General features: G+C 41.4%; 1 protein-coding gene across 13 annotated transcripts in view; it reads left to right on the top strand.

Moving 5' to 3' along the window:
- Window positions 1-22548, top strand: part of NCOA7 (nuclear receptor coactivator 7) — a 150911-nt gene that overhangs the window by 123416 nt on the left and 4947 nt on the right. For 12 of the 13 annotated variants that reach the window (XM_005659211.3, XM_021088655.1, XM_021088639.1 and 9 more), the window contains 3 exons: window positions 10956-11103; window positions 17689-17814; window positions 19056-19208. In XM_005659211.3, coding sequence (XP_005659268.1) covers window positions 10956-11103; window positions 17689-17814; window positions 19056-19208 — 427 coding nt within the window. Of the gene's footprint in view, window positions 1-10955; window positions 11104-15730; window positions 16389-17688; window positions 17815-19055; window positions 19209-22548 lie in introns of those variants that run through there. The other variant, XM_003353224.4, reaches the window with a different exon arrangement.

The raw sequence follows: 22548 nt of genomic DNA, 5'->3' as shown, positions 1-22548 counted from the left end.
CCAGCTGATAACAAGTGTGACCAATTTGGGAGTTCAGGTCTTTAACTTAGAAACATATGCTGTTTGTATTTTACCTCATGATTATGTTATAAAACCAAAAAACACAACAGTTAATAAAATTCCATCATAACTAGTAGTCTTGTTTGAAAGCATAAATGATAATCATACCTAAAACCCATATGCCTAAACTATGAATAGTTAGAATAACGTTTTGTTCCAAGCATCATCTCATATTTGTCATTAGGGGTTACATCTCTTGACCCTACAGCTTTGTCAGGGACGGACTATTATGGGCTTGTAAAAACCAGGACAGTGAGACTAACTAGAAAGAACATGGAGAAGCATATTGGTTGAGACCATGAACTGCCCTGAGTTTGATGCCAGGTCCATCCCTAACACACTGTGTGGCTCTGGGCAAGTTAGTTAATCTATGTAAGCATCAGTTTTTTCCAGCATTAAATAGGACCAATAATTAGAGCAGCTGTCTCCTGAGGTTATCAGGAGAAACAAATGAGCTTATCCACACATTAAATGAACATTAGTTGCTGCTGCTGCTGCTTCCTTTCCTATAATCAGCAGTGCTTTGTTGCCTCTGATGTAAGTGGTGCCTTCCAAGAACCTCTATCACTTATCTTTGAATTTCTTTTTCAGAGATGACCACTTTCTCTGCAAAATGGGGATTCGTAACTTGAATACAGTGCCTCCTTTGGGGTGAATCCCTACAGGAGCCTTAAGGCTTCTCAAGAAATCTGATGAATCCCAAATTTGTAATTGGAAAACCTAAACAAAGCTTGAGTGCTGGGTTTGGGTATTAACGGTTGCTGGATGGGAGGGAACTGATTTTGTGCCTGGAAATGTGTGGACACCAAGCTTTCCCATATGTCCACTGCCTCACCTGGGCTCTGGCGTTGATCAGCTCTTGGCTCTATCACCTCGTAGCCTTTTCCACAAAGCCTTTGTTTCTAATCAGTCCTGTCTTTTCCTGACCTTCCCTCCTTGACTCCACTCTTAATCTAGCCGGGGCTCCCGGGCTGCTGGAGGCACGGGTGTTGCCTCAGCCAGCAGTGCTTCTCAACTCAAGCTTCCTTCACAAATATCCCCACATCTGCAAAACACTCCTACTACTATGGACTTATATGTTATCTTCAAAGGATTTAGATCAGATCTTTTTTTATTGTTTTAACTTAGCCTATTTTTGAGCAGTGATATCTGTGAAATCTGAAGTATATGCCAATTGTATTTACTCTTAATACGCTTTAAATGAATATGTACCTATGAAAATATGTTCCTCTGTGTATTCTCTGAATAGTCCCTGGAACTCCTTTGTTGCACTTTGAGAAATAATGGTCTCAGGATAAGGTCAAGGCATTTTATCCCGTGTCCAGGACTTTCCATGACCCGTGACCCAGCCCCTCTGGCTTTTTTTTTTTTTTTTAAACCTCCTGCCTCTCCATTATACAAAGAATAAAACTTGCTGTTTCATTCTACCTGTCAGGAATTCCTAACCTGCCTGAGGAGTTCCTGTTCAACACGGAAATCCCAGCTCAAGTGGCTGCTGGCTTCTGTCACTGTGCTGTTGGAACTGTGTTAGGATTTTTTGCTCATTCCCTTCAACGTGATGGCTCTAGGGCAGGGCCTGGATCCCTTGGGGCAGGGCCTGTGTGTCAGGAGCCCTGTCCCTATGACAGAATCCTCTATCAGAAAGTATTGGGGACATGACTGCAGTATCTCTCTTTCCCTCTGCCCTGTCTAGTTTGACCTCCTTCCAGGATCACCCTGCTCTTAAGATGCCAGATCCCTGTACACATGTTCCCTCGGTAACAGACCGTGTCCCCTTCCTCCTTTAAATGACTTTTCCTCTTTCCTCAGAGCTCACCTTAACCTTGGCCCCTGGGAAGACTTCCCTGGGTGAGATGATTCTCAGGGTGAGATGATTCTCCTCTGGGCTTACTGTTATGGTCAGTCTTCTTGAAATGATACATAATTATAATAACAATAAAGAAAAGAGGTAACAGCTTGAGCCCAGAGTCTAGAATGGATGTCGGAGAACAGACACAAGAGCCTCTGGCTGCAGCAAAGAGCACATTTGGGAAAGTGGGACACAACAAAGCTTGAAGGCTGCCCCAAGTTTGAAATTATCCTAAAACATACAGGGAGATGGGGAGGATTTTACACAGTTGGGTAAAGTGATCAGATTTGCATTCTCAGCTCCCTTCTATCTCTCTGCCAGTTCCTCTTGGCTTCCTTCCAGGACGACTTCTACTGCATCTTCCTTTAGTGTTAGCTTTTTTCTGGGACCCGGTTTCTGACCCATGAGTTCCCTGCTCACACAGGTTACCCCATTTCTTTCTTCCTGACCACATGGTAGCCAGCATGGTAGTAATTACTGGTAATCGTGTTGGCTTGGCCAGAGGCCATAGATAGTGTTCTGAGTAACTGAGGCCAGAAGTTCAGTGACTCATTGGAGACTACAGGCTGAGTCACTGAGTTTCAAAAAAAACTGTCAACAGGCTTTCACAGGACAAGACAAATGACCACTGGGATACAGTTAAGTCCCACAATAGGTCACACTTGAGAAAATCAGCTCCACTAAAGTTAAAGTGGTGAGGAAGGGCAAAAATTTAAAAATCCTGTCTCCTTACAGATAGTATCTGAGGCAGGCTTAACAAAGGATATATAAAAGGTTAATACAACTAGTTATGAAAAGGAGTTTGAAAAAAAAATACTAACCCAAATGTTAACAATATAATCTGAAGGGAAGATGACGTATAGGAGGGAAGCTTTAGGGAGAAACAAAATCTGGAGACTTATTTTTTTAAGGATGGAGATGTGCAAGTAAGGTTGGGGGTTAAGATGAAGGAGATAGGAGTTCCCATCATGGCTCAACAGAAACAAATCTGACTAGTATCAGGTTCGATCCCTGGCCTTGATCAGTGAATTAAGGATCCAGCGTTGCCACGAGCTGTGATGTAGGTCACAGACATGGCTCGGATCTGGCGTGGCTGTGGTGTAGGCCAGCAGCTACAGCTCCAATTCAGCCCCAACCCCAGGAACCTCTTTATGCCGTGGGTGCGGCCCTAAAAAAAAGGAAAAAAAGAGAGGCAGTAGAGGTCTGGAATAGCTGCTGTGTGGAGTGGTCAAGGAAGAGAGCTAGAGGAGAGTAGGCAGCCCCACCAGGGAGGGTTTTTTCCTGGCCAACGTTAGGTGCCTTTGACTTGCAGTGGTTCCATCAAGCACAAATAAGCGAACCCAGGGACATCCCTCACTCCATGAGAGGAGTTAGAATGATGCTTGTTTCTGTTTCTGTGAGTAGGTATGGGAAGGGCAGGTCCAATGGGAGATCAAAGCTGTGTGCCTCTAGGGGGCGCCGGTGCGTGTAAAGTGGAAAGACTGGCCTGGAAGTGTGTGAATCCAGGAGGGGCTAATGCTGGGGAAAGGAGGCATGAGGGTCAAGGTGAGAGCAGAACTGATATGAACTTGAGGAAGCAGTGGGTGAAGCGGAAGCAGAGGAACAAGGAGGGGAATTTTCAGAAATTGAGGCCTGTTTCCAAGGGGGCAGGGTTCAGTTCTGGGAACTAACCTCCAGGAATACCCAGTTAAATGAGCCAAAAGAACCATTCCAAGAATTAGGTTAAATAAACTTAGGGCTCCTCTAATCTAGAAGGAAAAAGATGAAGTTACATCCTCTTCTCTTTGGTCTTTGAAGGCCTAAGAATTAAGCAATCAAATTAGTTCCAAATCAACTTTAATTTTCTCTTGTGGAAACAAGCCATTTTATTTATTTTTATTTTTTTTTAAATTTTTATTATACTTGATTTATAATGTTCTGTCAATTTCTACTGTACAGCAAAGTGACCCAGTTATTTATATATAAGTGTGTGTGTACATATATATATATTATATATATATTCTTTCACATTATCCTCCATCATGTTCCATCACAAGTGATCAGATGTAGTTCCCTGTGCTATATAGCAGAATCTCATTGCTTATCCATTCCAAATGCAAGTTTGCATCTACTAACCCCAAACTCTCAGTCCCCCCCACTCCCTCCCCCTCCCTCTTGGCAAACACAAGTCTGTTCTCTATGTCCATGAGTTTGTTTCTTTTCTGTATTAGATTCCAGATATAAGTGATATCATATGCTATTTGTCTTTCTCCTTCTGACTTACTTCACTTACTATGAGAGCCTCTGGTTTTCCATGCAAATGCTACAAATGGCATTATTTTTGAAATAGGCCATTTTAATTGTTCACTCCTCTGCTTTTCGCCCAGGGGATAGTGTGAAGGTTTCTCTACATAAGAGAATGGGGAGTGTTTATGTGAGAGGCTGTTGTTAAGGGAAGTAGGGGTGTGCCAATGCCCTGGATGTCAGAGAGAAGAAGCAGGAGCACTTCCTTCAGGTTTCCCCATTGCGGAACCTCCTTTGGAGGTTTCCCATCTCACCTCATCTGACCTGAGGCTTCTCGAGGCTGGGGTGACTTTCTTGGCTGCAGAAATAGAGCCCACTGCCTGGGAGATGGGTTGATGCAACTTGCCTGTTGCAGCCAGTGGAGAACCATTCCCAGGAGCATGGCTGAGGCGGGGTGGCCCCCATGATGGTCCCCAGGCATGGAGCACAGTGCTGACAGTTCTGGGCGTGGAACTGAGCGTGGAAGATGGAGCAGGAGGGCTGGGAAGTGGGCAGCATGTGCCCTAAGGGCCACCCAGGGCATCTCACACTTACTTAAACTTAATAAAACTCAAAGCCAAGGAAGTAGTTGACCTATACTGTGAAACCTCTGACTGTGGGCAGGTATAAAAATGTCCCACCCTGCTTGGGGTCCAACATTCATAAAAGAGGCAGTGAGCTTAGACTGGCTGGGCATTTCCATGGTATTCAATCTTCTGAGCCTCAGTTTCCCTATCTTTAAACTGGGTATAATAATGCTTGCCTTTTTGAGCTGTTGTGCACTGTGAGGTCCTTAAGGCAGGGAATCACATTTTAGGTAGCTGATATATTTCATCATCATTGCTTAAACCATAAGGTTGTTTCTGTTTAACATTAAAATTTTTATGACTCTGACCCTCCTTTCTGTGGTATCTTGAGAATGCCTTTTTGCTCCTTTCTAGATATTTACTTTTGTTATAAGTTCGACAAACTCGATAAGTGCTTACCCAGTTTAAAGGGCTGGCCTTGGCTGCTCTTGACCCACCACTGACTGCTGTGGAATAGACCACTCACTCTGGCGACCAACCAATCCAGAGGCTTGATTAACCACTCATTGGAAACCTGGCAGTCCCAAGAGAAGAGACTTGGAATAAACCTCCTTGCTTGGTCACCCCAGATTCTTGCCCCAGGTGGACGTGCTTCTTCTATAGAGAATGGCACATGCAGCCAAGAATGCTCTGGTCAAAACAGACCTTGCTCCCAGCCCCTCACTTGCTACAGCTTCTAAGGACTCACATAATATGTGTGACATATGTAGCCATTTCCCTCCATAGTATGTCCCCTGTGACAAGTGCTTAGTCGAAGTTTTTTCAGCAGCAGCACATCATGTCCAGCTTAACTTGCTCCCAACATAACCATGGCATTCATATGAATCCGAGGTCATCAGTCCAGGACAGACCACTTTCCCCACCCCCTTGAAGAGTTTCTCTTCAAGAAGGATGGGGCAGAAGAAAGGGTGTTATCCTTTCCTAAGGAAAGGTCCTCTATTAGGACCATCTTAATTCACCAGAGATGCTCTAATCATCTTGAACTTTGAAAGATAAGGTATTAGGCACAAGATTCCTTTTTCTCAGGAAATCATTTGGCCCTTACACAGATCTTCCCTCTCTTCCATCTTCTATCCCATCTACCCCACCCAGTGGGTTGTAGAAATGAGTTGTCTTCATCAAGCGGGGGATGCTCAATTATATTCTCCTCCAGAATAGTAAGTCCTACTCTCCTTGCATCTGCATAATAAAAAGGATTGCACAAATGGTTTCCCCAGGCAACTTCAGGTCTTTGTCCCAGAAAGGGAAGTGACTGGCAATTGCTAAGATAGAATCGAACCATAAAATCTTTATTGATCTGCAGTTTTCACAATTTATGTTTTCTTACAATGTCTAAGAAGAAATGAAATCTTAACTTCAAATCTGTGCCTCATCCCTCATTCCCTTGCAGTCTGACACAGGGCTATATGTCAGCATGAGTTTTTAGCATTTCTTGGAATGCTTCTTCAATGTTTATGCTTGTACAGTGGCTTCTCCTATGAGAGTAAAATGTTAGAGGACAAATGAGCAGCCCTTCATGGAAAGTAAGTTTAAAAAGTGATTTAAAAATGTGTTATAACCAGGAAGTTAACTGGGAAACAATTCAGGAATCCATGTGGGATAAGCGGAGGACTTTGCAGTGTAGTTCAAAGAACGCTGATTGCCACCTCAGGAGATCTAGTCCTGGCTGTGATTCTGATAATAGACTTCAGAGGCCCTGTTCTCTTATATCCAAGAATAGATAAAGAATGGATTAAATGACAGCCTATATCCCCACCAGCCCTAATATTCCAAAAGATAGCTCCTCAAGGGCAGGATCACTAGCACTCAGTGGGTGCCCAGAGAGTATTGTTGAAGGAAGCAATGCCCTCCAGCCAGGGACCACCAGAAACACATCTGAAGTGGAGTGAGTTGGGTTGACTTGAGCAATGAGGAGAACACAGCCTGGGACCGAGGGCCATCTCAGGAAGGGGTTGCCAGAAAGGAGTCGCAGGGTTTAGGTTTACGTTAGGTGATTTAAGGGAGAACTTAAAGAAGTGAGACTTTGCTATAGATTGGAAGCCGTCAGGAAGCAGAGGTCATTCTATGACTGAGTATCTTATAAAATCCTACGTGGGAGGTAGGAAGACCAGAGAGGCTAATGCCATAATTGGTAAAGAAGTACAGCCATTTACATTGGCCAGATTCGAGGGATGTTTGGTCATTTTTGTGGCTGGACGATGTTTGTGTTCAGATAGGAGACCTCAGAGTGGTCTCTTTTCTTTCATGATTCATCATGGTCATAAAGTGGCTTTGCCTGATGTTTATGTTCTGTGAAGTTACATTCAACAGGAGACTACCAGGGCCTCGCTGTGAGCCCCAGGCCAGCTCCGTGCAACACTGGGGCCTGACCAGTAGGACCAGGCTAGCTCCCAGGTATCAGAGACCGCTTTTCTCTTTATCACAAATAAGCTAGCCAACAAAATATTTAGAAAGCCATTTTATTTGATGCGGATAAGCACATAATAAATGTGTCCTTTTCCAAAAGTTAGAGTGAAGTATATTTGGTTCTCAACTTTTTTCCAAAATTCAGTTAAGATGGACTAAATTTTAAGTGTTAGAAAACTAAGAGTTAGGATTGTATACTTATCAAACCTTTCTAGAGTTGTGATTTATTTTATTCTAAGTTCACTTTTAGTAGGAAATGTCCTACTACATGATTCAGATAGTTCAAAGATTTAAGAGTGTATATATGGCTGGTAGGAGGGCAAAAAATGACATCATCCTTAAAAGGGCAACATAGTATATATCAAAAGTATAAGTGAAATGCTTCTTGGATGACACAGTTCCACTTCTGGAAATGGATCCCACAGCTCTGTGTGTCTATGGGCAAAATGACTTGCATACGGAGTTACTCATCATAGCATTGTTTATAACAGTGCCGTCCTGGAAACAAAGCAAGTGTCCATCTAGAGAGGACGGTTATAGGAACAACGGGAAATCCACTTGGTACAGTGCTGTGTAGCTATGAAAGAAAGAATGAGGAAGCCATCTCTATACTGATATGGAAGGATATCCTGGCTCTCTATATTTTTAGGTAAAAAAAGCTAGAATAGTACTCTCTTGTAGAAATGAAAGACAAAATCTATGTTCATGGAGTTCCTGTTGTGGCTCAGCAGTTAACAAACCCGACTAGCATCCATGAAGACACAGGTTTGATCCCTGGCCTCACTCAGTGGGTTAAGGATCTGGTATTGCCATGAGCTGTGGTGTAGGTTGCAGACGTGGTTCAGATCCTGTGTTGCTGTGGCTGTGGTGTAGGCCCACAGCTGCAGCTCAGATTAGACCCCTAGCCTGGGAACCTCCATATGCTGCAGGTGTGGCCCTAAAAGACAAACAGACAAAAAAAAAAAAAAAAGTATGTATGTTCATATTTATTTTGATCTATAAAAGTAACACCATAAAAACAAGAAAATTTTGGTCACCTTTAGGGGAAAAGGGTAGATCTGGAATGTGATGGATGACTGGATGTGAGTGAGATAGAAACTTCTCATTATTTGCTTTTTTAAATATAATTTTAATTCTCAAAGTCCAAAAATTTAAATAAGATACACACACACATATATAATGTAACTCACACTTCATTCCATTCTCCAAAGATAACCATTTTGTTCAGTTTCTTATGTAGCTTTTCAGCGTAGTCTGTTGTATTAGTTAAGGATCTCTAGAGAAACAGAACCCAGGGGGTGTGTGTATGTTTGTGTGTAGCGAAAGATTTCTTTTAAGGTGTTCACTTACATGGTTATGGGGGGCTGACAGGTTCAAAATTCACAAGGTAGGCTGGATATTGATATGGGAGGAGTCAATATGGTAGTTTCCAGTTTAAAGGCCATGGAGACAGAATTCCTTCATGCTCAGGAGACCCTAGTCATCTTCTCTTAAGGCCTTTGACTGATTGAATGAGGCCCACTCATATTATGGAATGTAATCTGCTTTACTGAAAGGCTGCTTACTTGTTAATCACATCTTAAAAAACACACCAAAAAACCCTGCACAGCAACATCTAGACCAGTGTTTGACTAAAACTGTCCATGGCCTAACCGAGTTGACATGTAAAATTAATCATCACTTCCATGTACAATTATAACATATATCTATATCTCTTTTTAAAAAAAATAGAAATGGTAGCATATCATACACATGGATACACACCTTGTCTTGGGTGGCAACTTTCCTTGTTTTGAAGGAGTGGGAGATGTCTCGAAGGAACTCTACCTTTAAAATATATGAAAATTGGTAATTCTGTACTATGGAAGAAAAGGTATAATTAATATAAAAAGGTAAAAAAAAGCTTAGAAAGACATTTGATAGTGGTGAATGTTTACATTAAAGCTTCCACATATTAAGAAGAAAAACATTGACTCCATAATCACAAAGAGCCAACTTATGAAAGAAAAGCTGCAGCCAGGAAGAAAACATTTGAAAAATGTTCAACCCACTACCACTCGAAGAAATTCAGAGGGAGTCAGATAAAACTTAAAATATGATAAGCAAGATTGTTATAAGAATTGGATGCAAACTTCAGTGTTCATGTCAGAGTAAACTAAGCCTTTCAAGAGCAGCTTGACAGGGTGAGTCACAAGCTATAACATCATGCCTTTTGGCCTGATAATCCCTTTTCTGGGAACTCATCTTAAGGAAATAATTCAGAAGATGGCAAAAGGCATAGATCATGAGGATATTCATTGTAATGTTGTTTGTACAATCAAAGAAATGGAAACAAACTGATCTCCCTCAGGACATAGGAATTTGAGTAATTGTAATTTATTGCTTTAATGAAACGTAGCCATTAAAAGTCAGTATAAAGACTAGTGACATAGTAAATATGCATTATTTAATGTTACATAAAACCAAAAATTATGTCTTAGCCCTGATAACAATGAAAAAAAATTGTGTGCATGTGGACAAGAACAGAGAAGAACAAGGAGCCTAAAAACTGTTTGATCCATTGGAATATTAGAAATATGGTGGCATATCTTTTTCGTTTTCATCCTGTTAATATTTGTCTTAGTTTGTTCAGGCTACAATGACAGTATGCCATAGACTGGGTGGCTCATAAAAAAAAGAGATTTATTCTTTACAGTTCTAGAGGCCGGGAAGTCCAAGGTCAAGGTATTAAGGTGCTGGCAGATTTGATGTCTGGTGAGGGCTCTGCCTCATAACCTCAGCACCTCCCAAAGGTCCTACCTCCAAATACCAACACATTGGGGGTTAGATTTCAACATATGCAATGTCAGGGGGGCACAGAATTTCTATAGAGCAATAGTGTTATAATGTTTTTACAGTTAGAACTTTTAAAAACATGGCAATAACTTAGCGTTGTCCCAAACAGTAGCCTCAAATTGAAACGACCACTTTTTAATTAGGAAAGACTTTAAAGAATCATTTGATCCTATTTGTCTTCCACTCCCCCACTGTGATGGTTGCAGGTGTGGAATCTAAGGCCAGAGGTCTTGTAACTCTTCCTACATGGGGGCGGGGGGAGGGAGGTACTTTAGGTGCTAGGAATGAGAGCCCCCACTGTCTGCTCAGGAAGTAGCCACTTCTCTATTGATTAAGCCTGGAGAGGGAGATGCTTTAGAACCCTCAGATGTTAAACATGTATAAAAGAACAGAGATTGGAAGCAAACTACATTCCTATATCAATAAAATTGTCTCTTTCTAATGTTAAAATAATAGCTACTATTATCCCTCATTCTTTCTAGTTATTAAAGATATTATTAAAATTATGATATAATAATGCTTCAATCTATGTGAAGACTCATTGGAATATTGCTTATCTTTGTTCCCATCTAAAGCTTCAGGTTGAATTTTTTCTCCATGAATACAGGTGTCCAATAAATGAAAACTTGATGAGGAAAAAGAATTTGGTATAAATATTTCAGCGTTGTTTTTTGTTTGTTTGTTTGTTTTTTAAAGCTCTACGTCCCATGTCTTGATCTTTTCCCTCAGACTGAAAGACTTTTTTCTCAGGGTCTATGGGCTTCTGCCTTCATTGATTGACCTCCTTTCCAAGTTTTGAATGCACTCATGGAGATTATCTTCAACATGGGAGATTTCCCAATTAGCACAGTGGGTTGCCAAGCAGGAAAAAGATAGTTGTACATGTTCAGGTTCCTACTAGTGCCTGCCAGGAAAGTAGATTTCATGTTAACTCCTGTGATGAACATGTTTTTCAGGGTGGATCACTTGTACACCTTCTTTGTTCAGTGGTCTCCTGATGTCTATGGGAAAGATGCCAAAGAGCAAGGCTTTGTGGTGGTAGAAAAAGAAGAACTGAATATGATTGACAACTTCTTCAGTGAGCCAACCACTAAAAGTTGGGAGGTAAGACTCAAGAGAGGGCCAGACTGTCGTGGTCCTTAAAGTACAGTGCACAAACAAATGTTATTGTGTCCAAATTTCAAGAACTTCTTGGCTGGCAAGAAGTTAGATTTCCTGTACACCTTTGAAATTACCTGGGAAGAAGAAAAACCTTTTCCTCTGTTTGAAGCTAGTTGCATGTGTCAGAAAGATTCCATCACCACCCCTACCACCTAGTAATTTCACTTCCCTTTTTGGAAACTGTGCTGAGTCCCCATTACGTACAGTATGAAAGTCAAGCTTCTTAATTTGACCTGAAAAACTGCTCATAATTTTTTTGAGCCTTTACCAAGCCCTTCTTATGTTAGGGGCACAATGGATGAAATAAGTCAACTGTAGCATCAAGAAGTATAGATAAGACAGTACGACATAATAAGATAATTGTCATTGTAGGCGAAGTGCTCTGTGCTGTGAGAGCATGCACCCAGGCAGCTGAATGGTGCTGGGGGATCAGGAGAAGCCACCCAGGAGTAGTCTGAGCTGAGATCAGAAAAAGTGGAAGGACAAGCAGTTGGGGTCAAGGTGGGACATGTTCTGGCCAGAGAGAAAAGTCTGTGCACAGGAATGCCCCAGGGAAGAAACCAAGAGTACAGGATATTTAATAAATGAATGGAAGTTCAGTGTAGCTGGATCACAGAGTGCAAAGCCGAGGAAGTGGCAAGAAAGAAAGCTGGAGATAATGAAATGGCAGATCATAAAGGACCTATGAACCGTTTGTAGGAGTTTGGTTATTTTCCTAAGTGCAGCAGGAAGGCATTGAGCTATTTTGAGCCTGGAAAAGTAAACACAGATACTCATTTTGGAGAGGTCACTCTTGCTGGCAAATGTTCAGTAGATTGGAACTGGATAGCACTTGAGGCTTGAAGACCTATTAGGAGGTTCTCTCAGTGATCAATGTTGAGCGATAAAACTGCCCAATCTGGTTTTAGACTCCTTACGTGGGCAGTCAGATCTTCCAAGGCTGGAACTCTGTCAGGTTGGGATGATTGAGGGGATGAGCCCTGCCCTTTGAGTCTAATTCCTTCTGGAATGCCAGGTCCTTTCATATGTGTGCTTTCCTCGCTTGTCCCTTCATTATTCACTCCCTCCCAGCCCAAACGTATGCACGCACCCACGGCTTTCTGCGGCAGACTCCTGTCATCCTTAAGTTGTAGCTCATCTGTCACTTCTGTGATGCTTTCAGTCGAGGTTACTCCTCCTATCTTCCCACGGCCCGTTGCCCACAGCTCTGCAGTCTGATGCCCACCAGTTTACCTGTTTATATGTTTTTCTTCTCATAGTTCCTAAGCTTCTGGTTTGAAACCATTGATTAAAAATATTTAGGAGTTCCTGTTGTGGCTCAGTGGAAATGAATCCAACTAGTATCCATGAGGACGCAGGTTCGATCCCTGGCCTTGATCAGTGGGTTAAGGTGTGGTGTAGGCCAGCAGCTACAGCTCCGATTCGACCCCTAGCCTGGGAACTTCCATATGTTTCGAGTGAAGCATAAAAAAAACCAAAACAAACCAAAATTTAAAACCATTAGGCTCCCCCTCCCTCGGCTTTTCATATCAGGTCCCCCCCCCTTTTTCTTTTCTGTGTTTCCTTCTGTCTCTGGCCAGTCTGAGAATACTTATTTGTTCCTTTTCTCATGGTGTTCTCTAGGACTTCATCTTTGGCCATCTTTTCTTCTCATTTATTACATCTTCCTTGAATGAGCTCATTAACCTTTGGGGTTTATGCTGCTGACTCACACATCTGCTTCCACCACACATCTCCTTCTTCCATGCTGCTCCTCCAGAGCACGTAGATGCCCCACAGTTATTGCTGGGTCTCACCAGGCAGAGGGTTGTGACACTGGTATTCTGGCCAAGACACCAGGGAACACAAAGTCCTATCCTCCTCGTCTAAACATCCCTGCCCAAGAGCTCCCTCCTCCCCCCATGAGATATGTGCACAGAGGAAGCAAAGCTAGGAAAGGTATATTTTCTTACGGAGGCTGTGGTCTTTTGCCCCAATATGGAGTTCCAGAGAGAAGGTTTAAAATTGCACTGGGGATTCAATCCTTTCCTGACTAGGCCTGAATAGCTTGAGCTGAAGCAGCCTTCTTTAAGGCCTGTTCTGTATCTTTCCACTAATTCCAACCTCGAATCTCAGCTCTTGACAATTCCAGTCGGACTAGAGGCCATGCCGACCAGCATCAGAGGAAAAGGAGCTAAAGAGGCGTGCAGAGAGAGAAAGGTCTCCTTCCAGATCTAGAGCAGAGTGGGCTTGAGTGAGCCACGCAGACTGAGCTGCTGAGGAGAATGAAAGAGAGGGCAAATTCCTTTAGAAGGTGTCTCTAGATGTGTGGTAGAAGAGGACAAGAAAAAGCGATGGAGAAGGAGGAAGAAATAGGTTGGCCTGTTCTAAGCTCCTAGTGCTCTTGGTAACACTTGGGACAATGGAAAGAAAACTGGAAACATGACTGGACTGTTATCCCTATTTTTTGCCACATGGAGGAGAGAGTACAAAGTACAGTGAGAAGCATGCCAGCCAAGCTCCTTCCCATGCAGGAGCAAACTCTGCTCTCTGGCATTACCTTAAGGTCAAGCCACTATAATAGCCTTGCTCCTACTCTGTGGGTGGGAGGAGGAACCTTCAGTCTCCAAACACGTCCAGTCCTCAGCATGTCCAAAATATCTCATCATCTTTCCCTAAACTTGTTTCTCCTCATGTATTCCCATCTTAATTAGTGGCACCCCAAGCCAGAAAGCTAGATATCATCCCAGATTCTTCTTTCATCATCATATCTAGTCATTCATCTCTAGTTAGAATTTGTTGTTTCTGATCTTATGTGGGGTGGGGACCACTGCCCTAGTCAGCTGTCTGCAACCTTCGCTTAGATGCTCAAGGGCACCTCCTGCCACCCAACCACCAGTCCATCCTCCATGCCTGAGCTCTTAAAATAAGCTGTATTTCCTAATATTGTAAAAGTAACACCTGCTTATTATAGGAAATTTGGAAACTACAGAAAAGTACAATGCAGAATATTTAAAAATAATATCTAACTGCACTTTAACACCTTTGTACATTTTCTTTGACTCCTTTTTTCTATTTTAGGATGTTTTCTAGGGGGTATGGGTTGAGAGAGTGAGTCTTGCTTTTTATTTTTGCAAAATGGGATCACATTCTATGTATAGGTTGCTATCTAGTTTTTCTCATCTGATGTCTTGTGAGAAATGGATCACATTAAAGATTTCAAAGCCTCACTTTAATGGTTACGTAATATTTTAAATCTCAATTTAACAATTCCCCACTTTTAAGAATCGTTGTGTTTGTTAAAGTTTTTCACAAGGGTGAAATGACCTGACTATTCCCCTGATTTCCTAGAAGTGAAATTACTTAGTATAAGGGTATTAATTTTTTAAGGCTCCTCTAATTTTTTATATAATGACAACTTGCCAGAAATGTGGGGAACACCCTTCTTCTCACTGTGCTTCTGCCAACAGAAAGTATTATTACTGTTATTCCTTTCTTAAAACTTTTGCTAATTTGAAGAGCTGACCAGTGGTATACTGTAATTTTGTGTCCTCATGTCTGGCCAAGTATCCGCTGTCATATAGAAAGCACTCGATAAATGTTAGCTGTCATTAAGTGTCAGGTACTGAAGAGACTGCTGTCTCATTAGTACAAAATCCAAGTGATTCAGTCCCAGATTGTGCCCAGATTCCTGCATTAAGTTCTGGCTGACCTGAGATTGGTTACCACGTATCTGCCAGAGCCTCCTTAGAACTGACCCCCAGGGAGACCTACCTAGTAGCGCTTGATCCCTTTGGGGTACCAGAGACTGAGAGGCCGTTTCAGATCTGGAAAACTCATAGAAGGATCCCTGAAAATTGCTCCAATGGTGATGTACATTTCTTTCCGATCTCCTGACATCAGATCTAGGCAGTAGAATATGCATCATGCTTAGCAGTCATCAAGATTAATATTTCAAAAGGTAAAAAGGTAAATATTACTTTGCCAACTGTTTTGAAAAACTGAGTCTAAAGTAACATTTTTCTCAGCCTCATATAAACCAGATGTTCTTCCATTCTTTGAAGCTTCTCACACCCAGCAAACATGACATGGGGAGTTCCCATTGTGGCTCAGTGGAAATGAATCTGACTAGTATCCATGAGAACACAGGTTTGATCTCTGGCCTCGCTCAGTGGGTTAAGGATCCAGTGTTGCCATGAGCTGTTGTGTAGGTTGCAGATGCGGCTTGGATCCTGCGTTGCAATGGTGCAGGCCAGCAGCTATAGCTCCAATTTGACCCCTAGCCTGGGAACCTCCAACCTCCATATGCCGCATGTGTGAAATTAAAAAAGACCAAAAAAAGGAGTTCCCGTCGTGGCGCAGTGGTTAACGAATCCGACTGGGAACCATGAGGTTGCGGGTTCGGTCCCTGCCCTTGCTCAGTGGGTTAACGATCCGGCGTTGCCGTGAGCTGTGGTGTAGGTTGCAGACTCGGCTCGGATCCTGCGTTGCTGTGGCTCTGGTGTAGGCCAGTGGCTACAGCTCCGATTCGACCCCTAGCCTGGGAACCTCCATATGCCGCAGGAGCGGCCCAAGAAATAGCAAAAAGACCAAAAAAAAAAAAAACCCAAACAAAATATATGACATGGTATTGAAGTGAAACACCATTGTTCTACGTGTAATGAACCTACCTACCTCTGGTAAAAGCTTCTTTTCATCCTTCCTCTGAGATTTAAACTGATGTTAGGGAACATACATATAGTTTTAAAATGGAGGTTTGCTTCTAGAGAAGATGCAGGGGAAAAAAAAAAAACTCTGAAAAGGCAGGGCTAGAAAAGCTAGCTCAGCCAGCCGGAGGACAATTGAGAAGAAAAGTGTAAGACGAAGAAGGGAAAAAAAAACACGAGGTTTTGTTGTACTATTAGGAAACCACCCTTTCAAAGGTGAAAGTGTCGTTTTACAGCCTTGTAGCTCTGCTTAACAGGAAGTGTGTGTTTGCTCTAAATCCTAATTTGGTGTGTTCCTGTAGAAATACTGAACCCTCTCCTAAGGGAAAAAGAAACTCAACCATGCAGGAAACTAGATACTGCATAAACAGTTGTAGCTTAGCGTGGCTGTAACAGTACTGTGAAGGCAGATAGAGAAAAAACCTGTTCCTCTTTAGACAGCAAGCAGGCAGTTCCCACGCCGTCACCATGAGAGTCCGAAGACTGCCCCTGGACATTCAGATTTTCTATTGTGCCAGACCAGATCAAGAGCCTTTTGTGAAGGTATGTTGGAGTCCGAGAGTGAACCAGGTGCCTAGGAATCCTCCGGCTCTGCCACTCAGTAGGTTTTGAAATGCTTTCTAAAGAGAAAGGACTGTGCTGACATTGCGGCCAGAGCAGGTATTTTACTCACTTCCGAGATAGATGTGGTGGTGGTTTGCCACTTTTCTTTGGAGTCAAAAACCCATACTTGATTTTTTTTTCATTCTGCAGCTTCATTTTTGTATCTGTGTTAAATGCAGAGTTCCCCCAAAACATGTGCTTTATTTAACACATTTAAAATGCTGGATTTGTGATTTTTTTTGTTTTAACAGGTTTGTTTTTTTTTTTTTTTTTAAGTAAATGCTCCTTGAGAAGATGGTAAAATTCAATGACTAATTTCCTTACCTGTAAAGCTCAAATGACAGCTTTTTGGAAACTGAGTAGTCATTATCTTACAACCTTCACAAGATGTTATGTAAATGTTTTTCTCTATGGTGCAAAAGTCGCATTAATATTGGTACTCAGGAATTTTGGTGAATTAGTCACCTTCTATCTATATCCTTCAATTTTAGTGATTTCTCCAGACTTTCAGAGAGGGGGAAAAAAGATTTTTAACATGAAATTGACTTTGGTAGTTTATAAGTGTATCTACAATGAAATAATAAGTGCTGTATACAACATCATGTTTCTGTTCTCAGCTCTGAAGGAAAGATGACTTTTAATGGTTTCTGAATTGTCAGTAAAGAATTGTAACTCAATTGTAATTCAAACTAAAGCTTGCTCTCTCTGTATTGTTGCTCTCTGTAGATGTTGCCATTTGCTATTTCTGTCAGGGTTGGTTGCTATGTGCACAACCTTGAGAGAAAACATTAGGAGTCTTGATTAAAAAACTATCTTATCTTCCCAATTTCCCAATTTCTAGAAGACCTACTCATAGTACGGTCTCTGATTAGTCCCTAAGCAATTCAAATTTAGATGCAGGCTAATGCAGAATAATTTAGGGCATTTCAAGGATATAAATTGTGGAGTTTGCTTGTGGAGTTATGCTTAATTTGTACCTGATGACATGACAGCAGAGCAATAGTAAAACTGGAAAACTTGTGACTTAATTTGTACATTAAGTGCTGTATCTGTACTATGTTAAATTCTTTATTTGCTCTGAAATTGAAATTTTAATTAGCAGTTTCCCACAAAGTCCTGGTTTAATTTATGTCCTGCTAAAACCCTATCTGTTATAGACAGTTGTGTACCTGAGGTCCTTTTTAGCAGGTGAAGGATTAGCAACAATATCATTTTCCTTGGTCTGTCTTCTCCATTTCAGATCATCACAGTTGAGGAGGCAAAGCGCAGGAAGAGCACATGCAGCTACTATGAAGATGAGGACGAAGCAGCCCTGCCAATCCTGCAGCCCCACAGCGCGCTTCTGGAGAACATGCACATCGAGCAGGTGGGTTCTCCCTGGGGACCCGGGGTGAAGGATGAGCCAGGTTTTAGAGGAAGAACACCAGCAGCCTAACCATGGCCAGTGTCCGCTTCTCTGCTTCTGAAAGGCAGCATCCCTGCCACCTTCTTGGGACTGTGAGGACTTGGCCAGATAGCTACATCCATTCCCCAAACCTAAACAAAAAGCCACTTATTCAAAACAATTTTTAAAGTATCCTACTATAGTCCTAATGTATTTTAAAAGGATCCAAATTTATCCTAATGATTACTTCAGAGGTCTGATGGTTTTAATTTATTGGGCTCAGTAAAAGTCATATAGGAAGGACACTACTTGCTTTATGAAACCACCTACCACTAAGAGTGATTTTCCTTTTTCTGTAATTTTGTTTACTTTATATTTTCTGAAAATCTGTTATTTTAGCTTTTATGAAATACTATAATGTGCTTGTATTTGAACTTTAGTAAGGGACCTCTTGTATTTCCCCCATCAGTCAGACTAGAAACCTGAATTTCAGAGACCTTAAAGAATCATCATTCAAATCCCTTAACTTACAAATGCATCTGTAAAGGCCCAGGAAAGCTGAGTGACTTGACCAAGCAGTTACAGAGAGGGAGTTTTTGCTGATACTAGAACTCTGTCAGACTGAAGACTTCAACCCTTTACATAGCCTCCTATGTATTTTTTGAAGAGATATGCATTATTGATGTTTATGGCAGCCAAGTTTAAGTTAAATATTAATGTAAGTGAAAGAGGCAAGTGCAATGAGGACTACAACTGACTACTAGTACAAAACATCCATATTTTCTTGTTCTCAGTTCTGTGGGAAGCTGCTGTTGTCAGTAGCAGCCCTGAGCCTATGAAGGTTTAGAAGTAACAACTGGAGAAATATGAACTGCTTGGTGAAAGTCAGGTTGAAGTCTAAAAGAGAGAGCATGTGTCTAATTCATAGCTCTTTATCAAGGCAGGTGTTATATCTTCAAGTGCATAGGGGCATAGTGACCCTGCAGGATCATTCATGAGAGGAAATTCATGCTCTGGGGAGCATCCCTGCCAAAGTAAACACTGTCAAGCCATGGTTTTCCCTTATTGGTTTAGAGTGGCAAGTATCTGCTAGAGTAAAGGGGAGCAATCTGGAAATAAGTGTGAATTTTGAGTTTGAGCCACAGGTATCTGTTCTGTGCTACTAGCTCATGAGTTATTTGTAGGCAAACTGTGTATTTACATCTCCATCTTTGGATTCACAGCTGGCTCGACGCCTTCCAGCAAGGGTACAGGGGTATCCATGGAGACTCGCATATAGCACATTAGAACATGGAACCAGCTTGAAGACTCTCTACCGGAAATCTGCATCATTAGACAGTCCTGTCCTATTGGTCATCAAAGATATGGACAATCAGGTGAGGCTTATTCCTCTTATAGAGGAACTTTTTTTTAATGAAGTTTTTCAAACCTACACAACACTAGAAAAACTAGTACAATAGACCCCCATCACCTACATTCCATAGTTAGCAGGTTTTGCCACAGACACTTTTTTTTTTTTTTTTTTTTTTTTTTGCTTTTTAGGGCTGCACTCGTGGTATATGGAAGTTCCCAGGCTAGGGGTCGAATTGGAGTTGTAGCTGCTGGCCTTCACCACAGCCACAGCAACGTGGGATCTGAACCGTGACTGCAACCTACACCATAGCCCACAGCAACACCAGATCCTTAACCCATTGAGTGAGGCCAGGGATTGAACCCGCATCCTCATGGATCCTAGTTGGGATCGTTAATCACTGAGCCATGAAGGGAACTCCCCACTTCATTCTTTGTTGGCTTTTCTTTGGTATTTTGAAGTAAACTCCAATTAATTATGTCATTCGACCCCTACATATTTCAAAATGCATCTCTAAAAAAGGAAATGGAATATATCTCAAAATATATTTACATTCTAAAGAATTTTTTTCCTGTGCTCACCATAGAGTAGGAAGCAATAATGATATTCTGCAACCTAAAACTGGAGAAGCTGGAAGAAAAATCAGGTCTAGATTTGGAGGTAGTTGCAGAAAGAAGTTCTAGTGACATACCACAACTTTTTCCTGGTAGCTGAAGTAATGCCGACCAGCCTTGCCTGTATAGTTGCTGAGATGGAGAGCCAGTCAAGGCCATGGTGTGTTGTACCTGAAGGGCCTAGTTGTTACGAAACAGGAGAAAATGATCTGGACCATTGCTTATTGCACTCTTCCCTGTGTTGCAGTTGGTCTTGGAGGCCCTCCCTCTACTCTGCATTAATAATTCTTCCCTCAATCAGCTTGGTGTATGAGTGGAATCTGACCAGGTTTCTTTCATATACCGTCTAGGCTGACTTCTGCTTCACAAAAGGAAGGCATCTTTCAAGTCTGCTCTTTATACATTTCAATTTGGTCTATATAACAGCAAGAAGAAATTTCTTTACACTTTTAAGGTGTAGAGATCATTATTTTCTCTTTCTGACATTTGAAGCAGGGTTTACTTAAAACCATTCATTTATTCATTCATTTGGGAAATGTATAATGAGTGCCTGTTAAGTGTGGGGCACTATTAAGCACTGGTGAGCCTGCTGTGAAGCCATATCATTGGGATCATTTTAGGAGAAATAGATTTTTGCTGTCATAATTTGTCTTGGGGAAAAGTAGCAAAGAGGTGGGTACTAAAGGCACTGTCTTTATCAGCCATGATCTTTTCTGTTACTTTATTGCAGTATAATTATAGATTAAGAGGTTGGCTGTTATCATTGTTACTACTATTATTTATTGCTTGAGAATACTTTAATCATAATCCAAGCTGAATAGTAGGGAGAGTCAATTTAAAAATTTCAATAACAATAACAAAGATTTAACATGGAATTACTTGGGAATTTAGTGAAATATTTGCAAAGTTAGGTACAGTGTTTTAGATGAGATAGGGCTAGATGGTTTTTTACCTCATACACACCTGCACCATAAGTATAGATTAGTTCTCCTACTAATTTACCAAAAGATAACAGACTTGTTGGGGAATGTGTTGGCCATATAGAGCAGGTTTTGATGACACAGTTTCGCCCAGCTTCCTATCAGATTTGTAAAGGAGGTCTACACCTGTCCAGAAGGTTAATCATCTGCCCAGAGGTATAATCTTACTGAATCTGGTACCCTGGAGGCACTTGTGTTATTTGAAAGCTCTTACTTTGCCCACCCCATCTACCCCCAAGGCAAGTATGTGGCTTTGCTGTGTTTATGAACATGATAGAACAACTCCTATAAATGTATCTGGAAATGAATTATATAAAATTCTAATATAAAAGCATTACATATGCAGAATGGCAGGCATAAGAGGCTCTACAAAATCAATTCCCAGTGAAACAACCATTACTGGTAGAGATTATAAAAACAATAGTCACTTAAATTATGTCTCTAGAAATTGTCTTAAGGGCATACAGCAAATGAAGAATCATTTATTTAAGAAAATCTAATCAGTCTCAGTCATCACAGTGAGATTCTGTGGCACTTGAGGCACAGTCTGCTCCCTCCCCAACCACCATTCAGACGGAAGCTTCACTTGGGCACATGAGGACGAAGTGAGGCTCCCTCAGCCCACAGCTCCCAGGCAACAGCTATGATATGCTTCTGCTAAGGGCAGGTCCCCAGCACTTCTTATGCCCTGCCCAAGAGCTGTATCTCTGCAGCTAGATTTCAGGCAAGTGGTATAGAGGTAAGGGACTCTCTTTCTCTAACCAGCCCCTACTCAGAGGACAAAGCTCTACCTTAGGCATGGCCAGCTGAGAATACAAGGTCTCCTGCCTTTGCCCAGCATCCTGCTCATAAAAGGGGATTTGACCTCGTGCAGCCCCTAGCTCCAAAGAGGAAAGAGGCAGACTGTAAGGGAACTGACATTATTTACAAGAACATGGAGAAGTCCAAAGTGCTCTGTAGAATATAAGGAAAATTTTGGTGGGAAACAATTAAGAGGATGCTGGTGGTTCCATGAAGGCAGCAAACTAAGCTGCAGACCATCTGGTTTACCAGAAAGAACCAGAGAAAGAGCTAAGGAGAGCCTTCCCAGAGTCAGGATAAACTTCATAGACTGGCCAAAGAAACTACCCCTGCAAAGGGGCTCAAATTTAATTGAATCAGTAATCCCCAAGGCGTTGTGGAAAGTAATAGAGCAATGATCAGGTAATAGAGTCTTATTTATACTAATAAATTTATTCCAGTGAAGTGTAGAAATGTTACTCCTATATCACCCTACTACATTTTTCTACATTTCGTGGTAATTTTACACATTTTGCATTGATATATATTACAGACCAAACAATAAATTGTTATCTAGTTTTTAAAATAGTTTTTATCTACTAAATAATCTGAGAGAAAAAGGAAAACAAATATGCATTTATAGGTTTTGTAACATTAAATTTCCTTTTACCACTTCTGGCTGACTTTATTCATTCCCCCCAGATTCCTTTGTTCAATTATTATCAAATATATTAAGTTTCTAGATGGTATAGATCAAACAATACCATTATATACATATTATACAATTTCTTTCTAATTAAGTTAATAATAGACATTTTCTTACAAAACCACAATGCTATATACAGTATTAAAAATAAACAGGAATTTCTTAGTATCATCCAATCTCCAGTCCTTAAACAGATGTCCATGATTGCTAAGAAAATTTTAGCTTAAAAAAAAAGGAGTAGGAGTTCCCGTTGTGGCACAGTGGTTAACAAATCCGACTAGGAAC

This window comes from Sus scrofa, chromosome 1, assembly GCF_000003025.6.
Source record: "Sus scrofa isolate TJ Tabasco breed Duroc chromosome 1, Sscrofa11.1, whole genome shotgun sequence".
In the NCBI taxonomy this organism is placed as follows: Eukaryota; Metazoa; Chordata; class Mammalia; order Artiodactyla; family Suidae; genus Sus; species Sus scrofa.
This window is presented reverse-complemented; position numbering and strand designations above follow the sequence as displayed.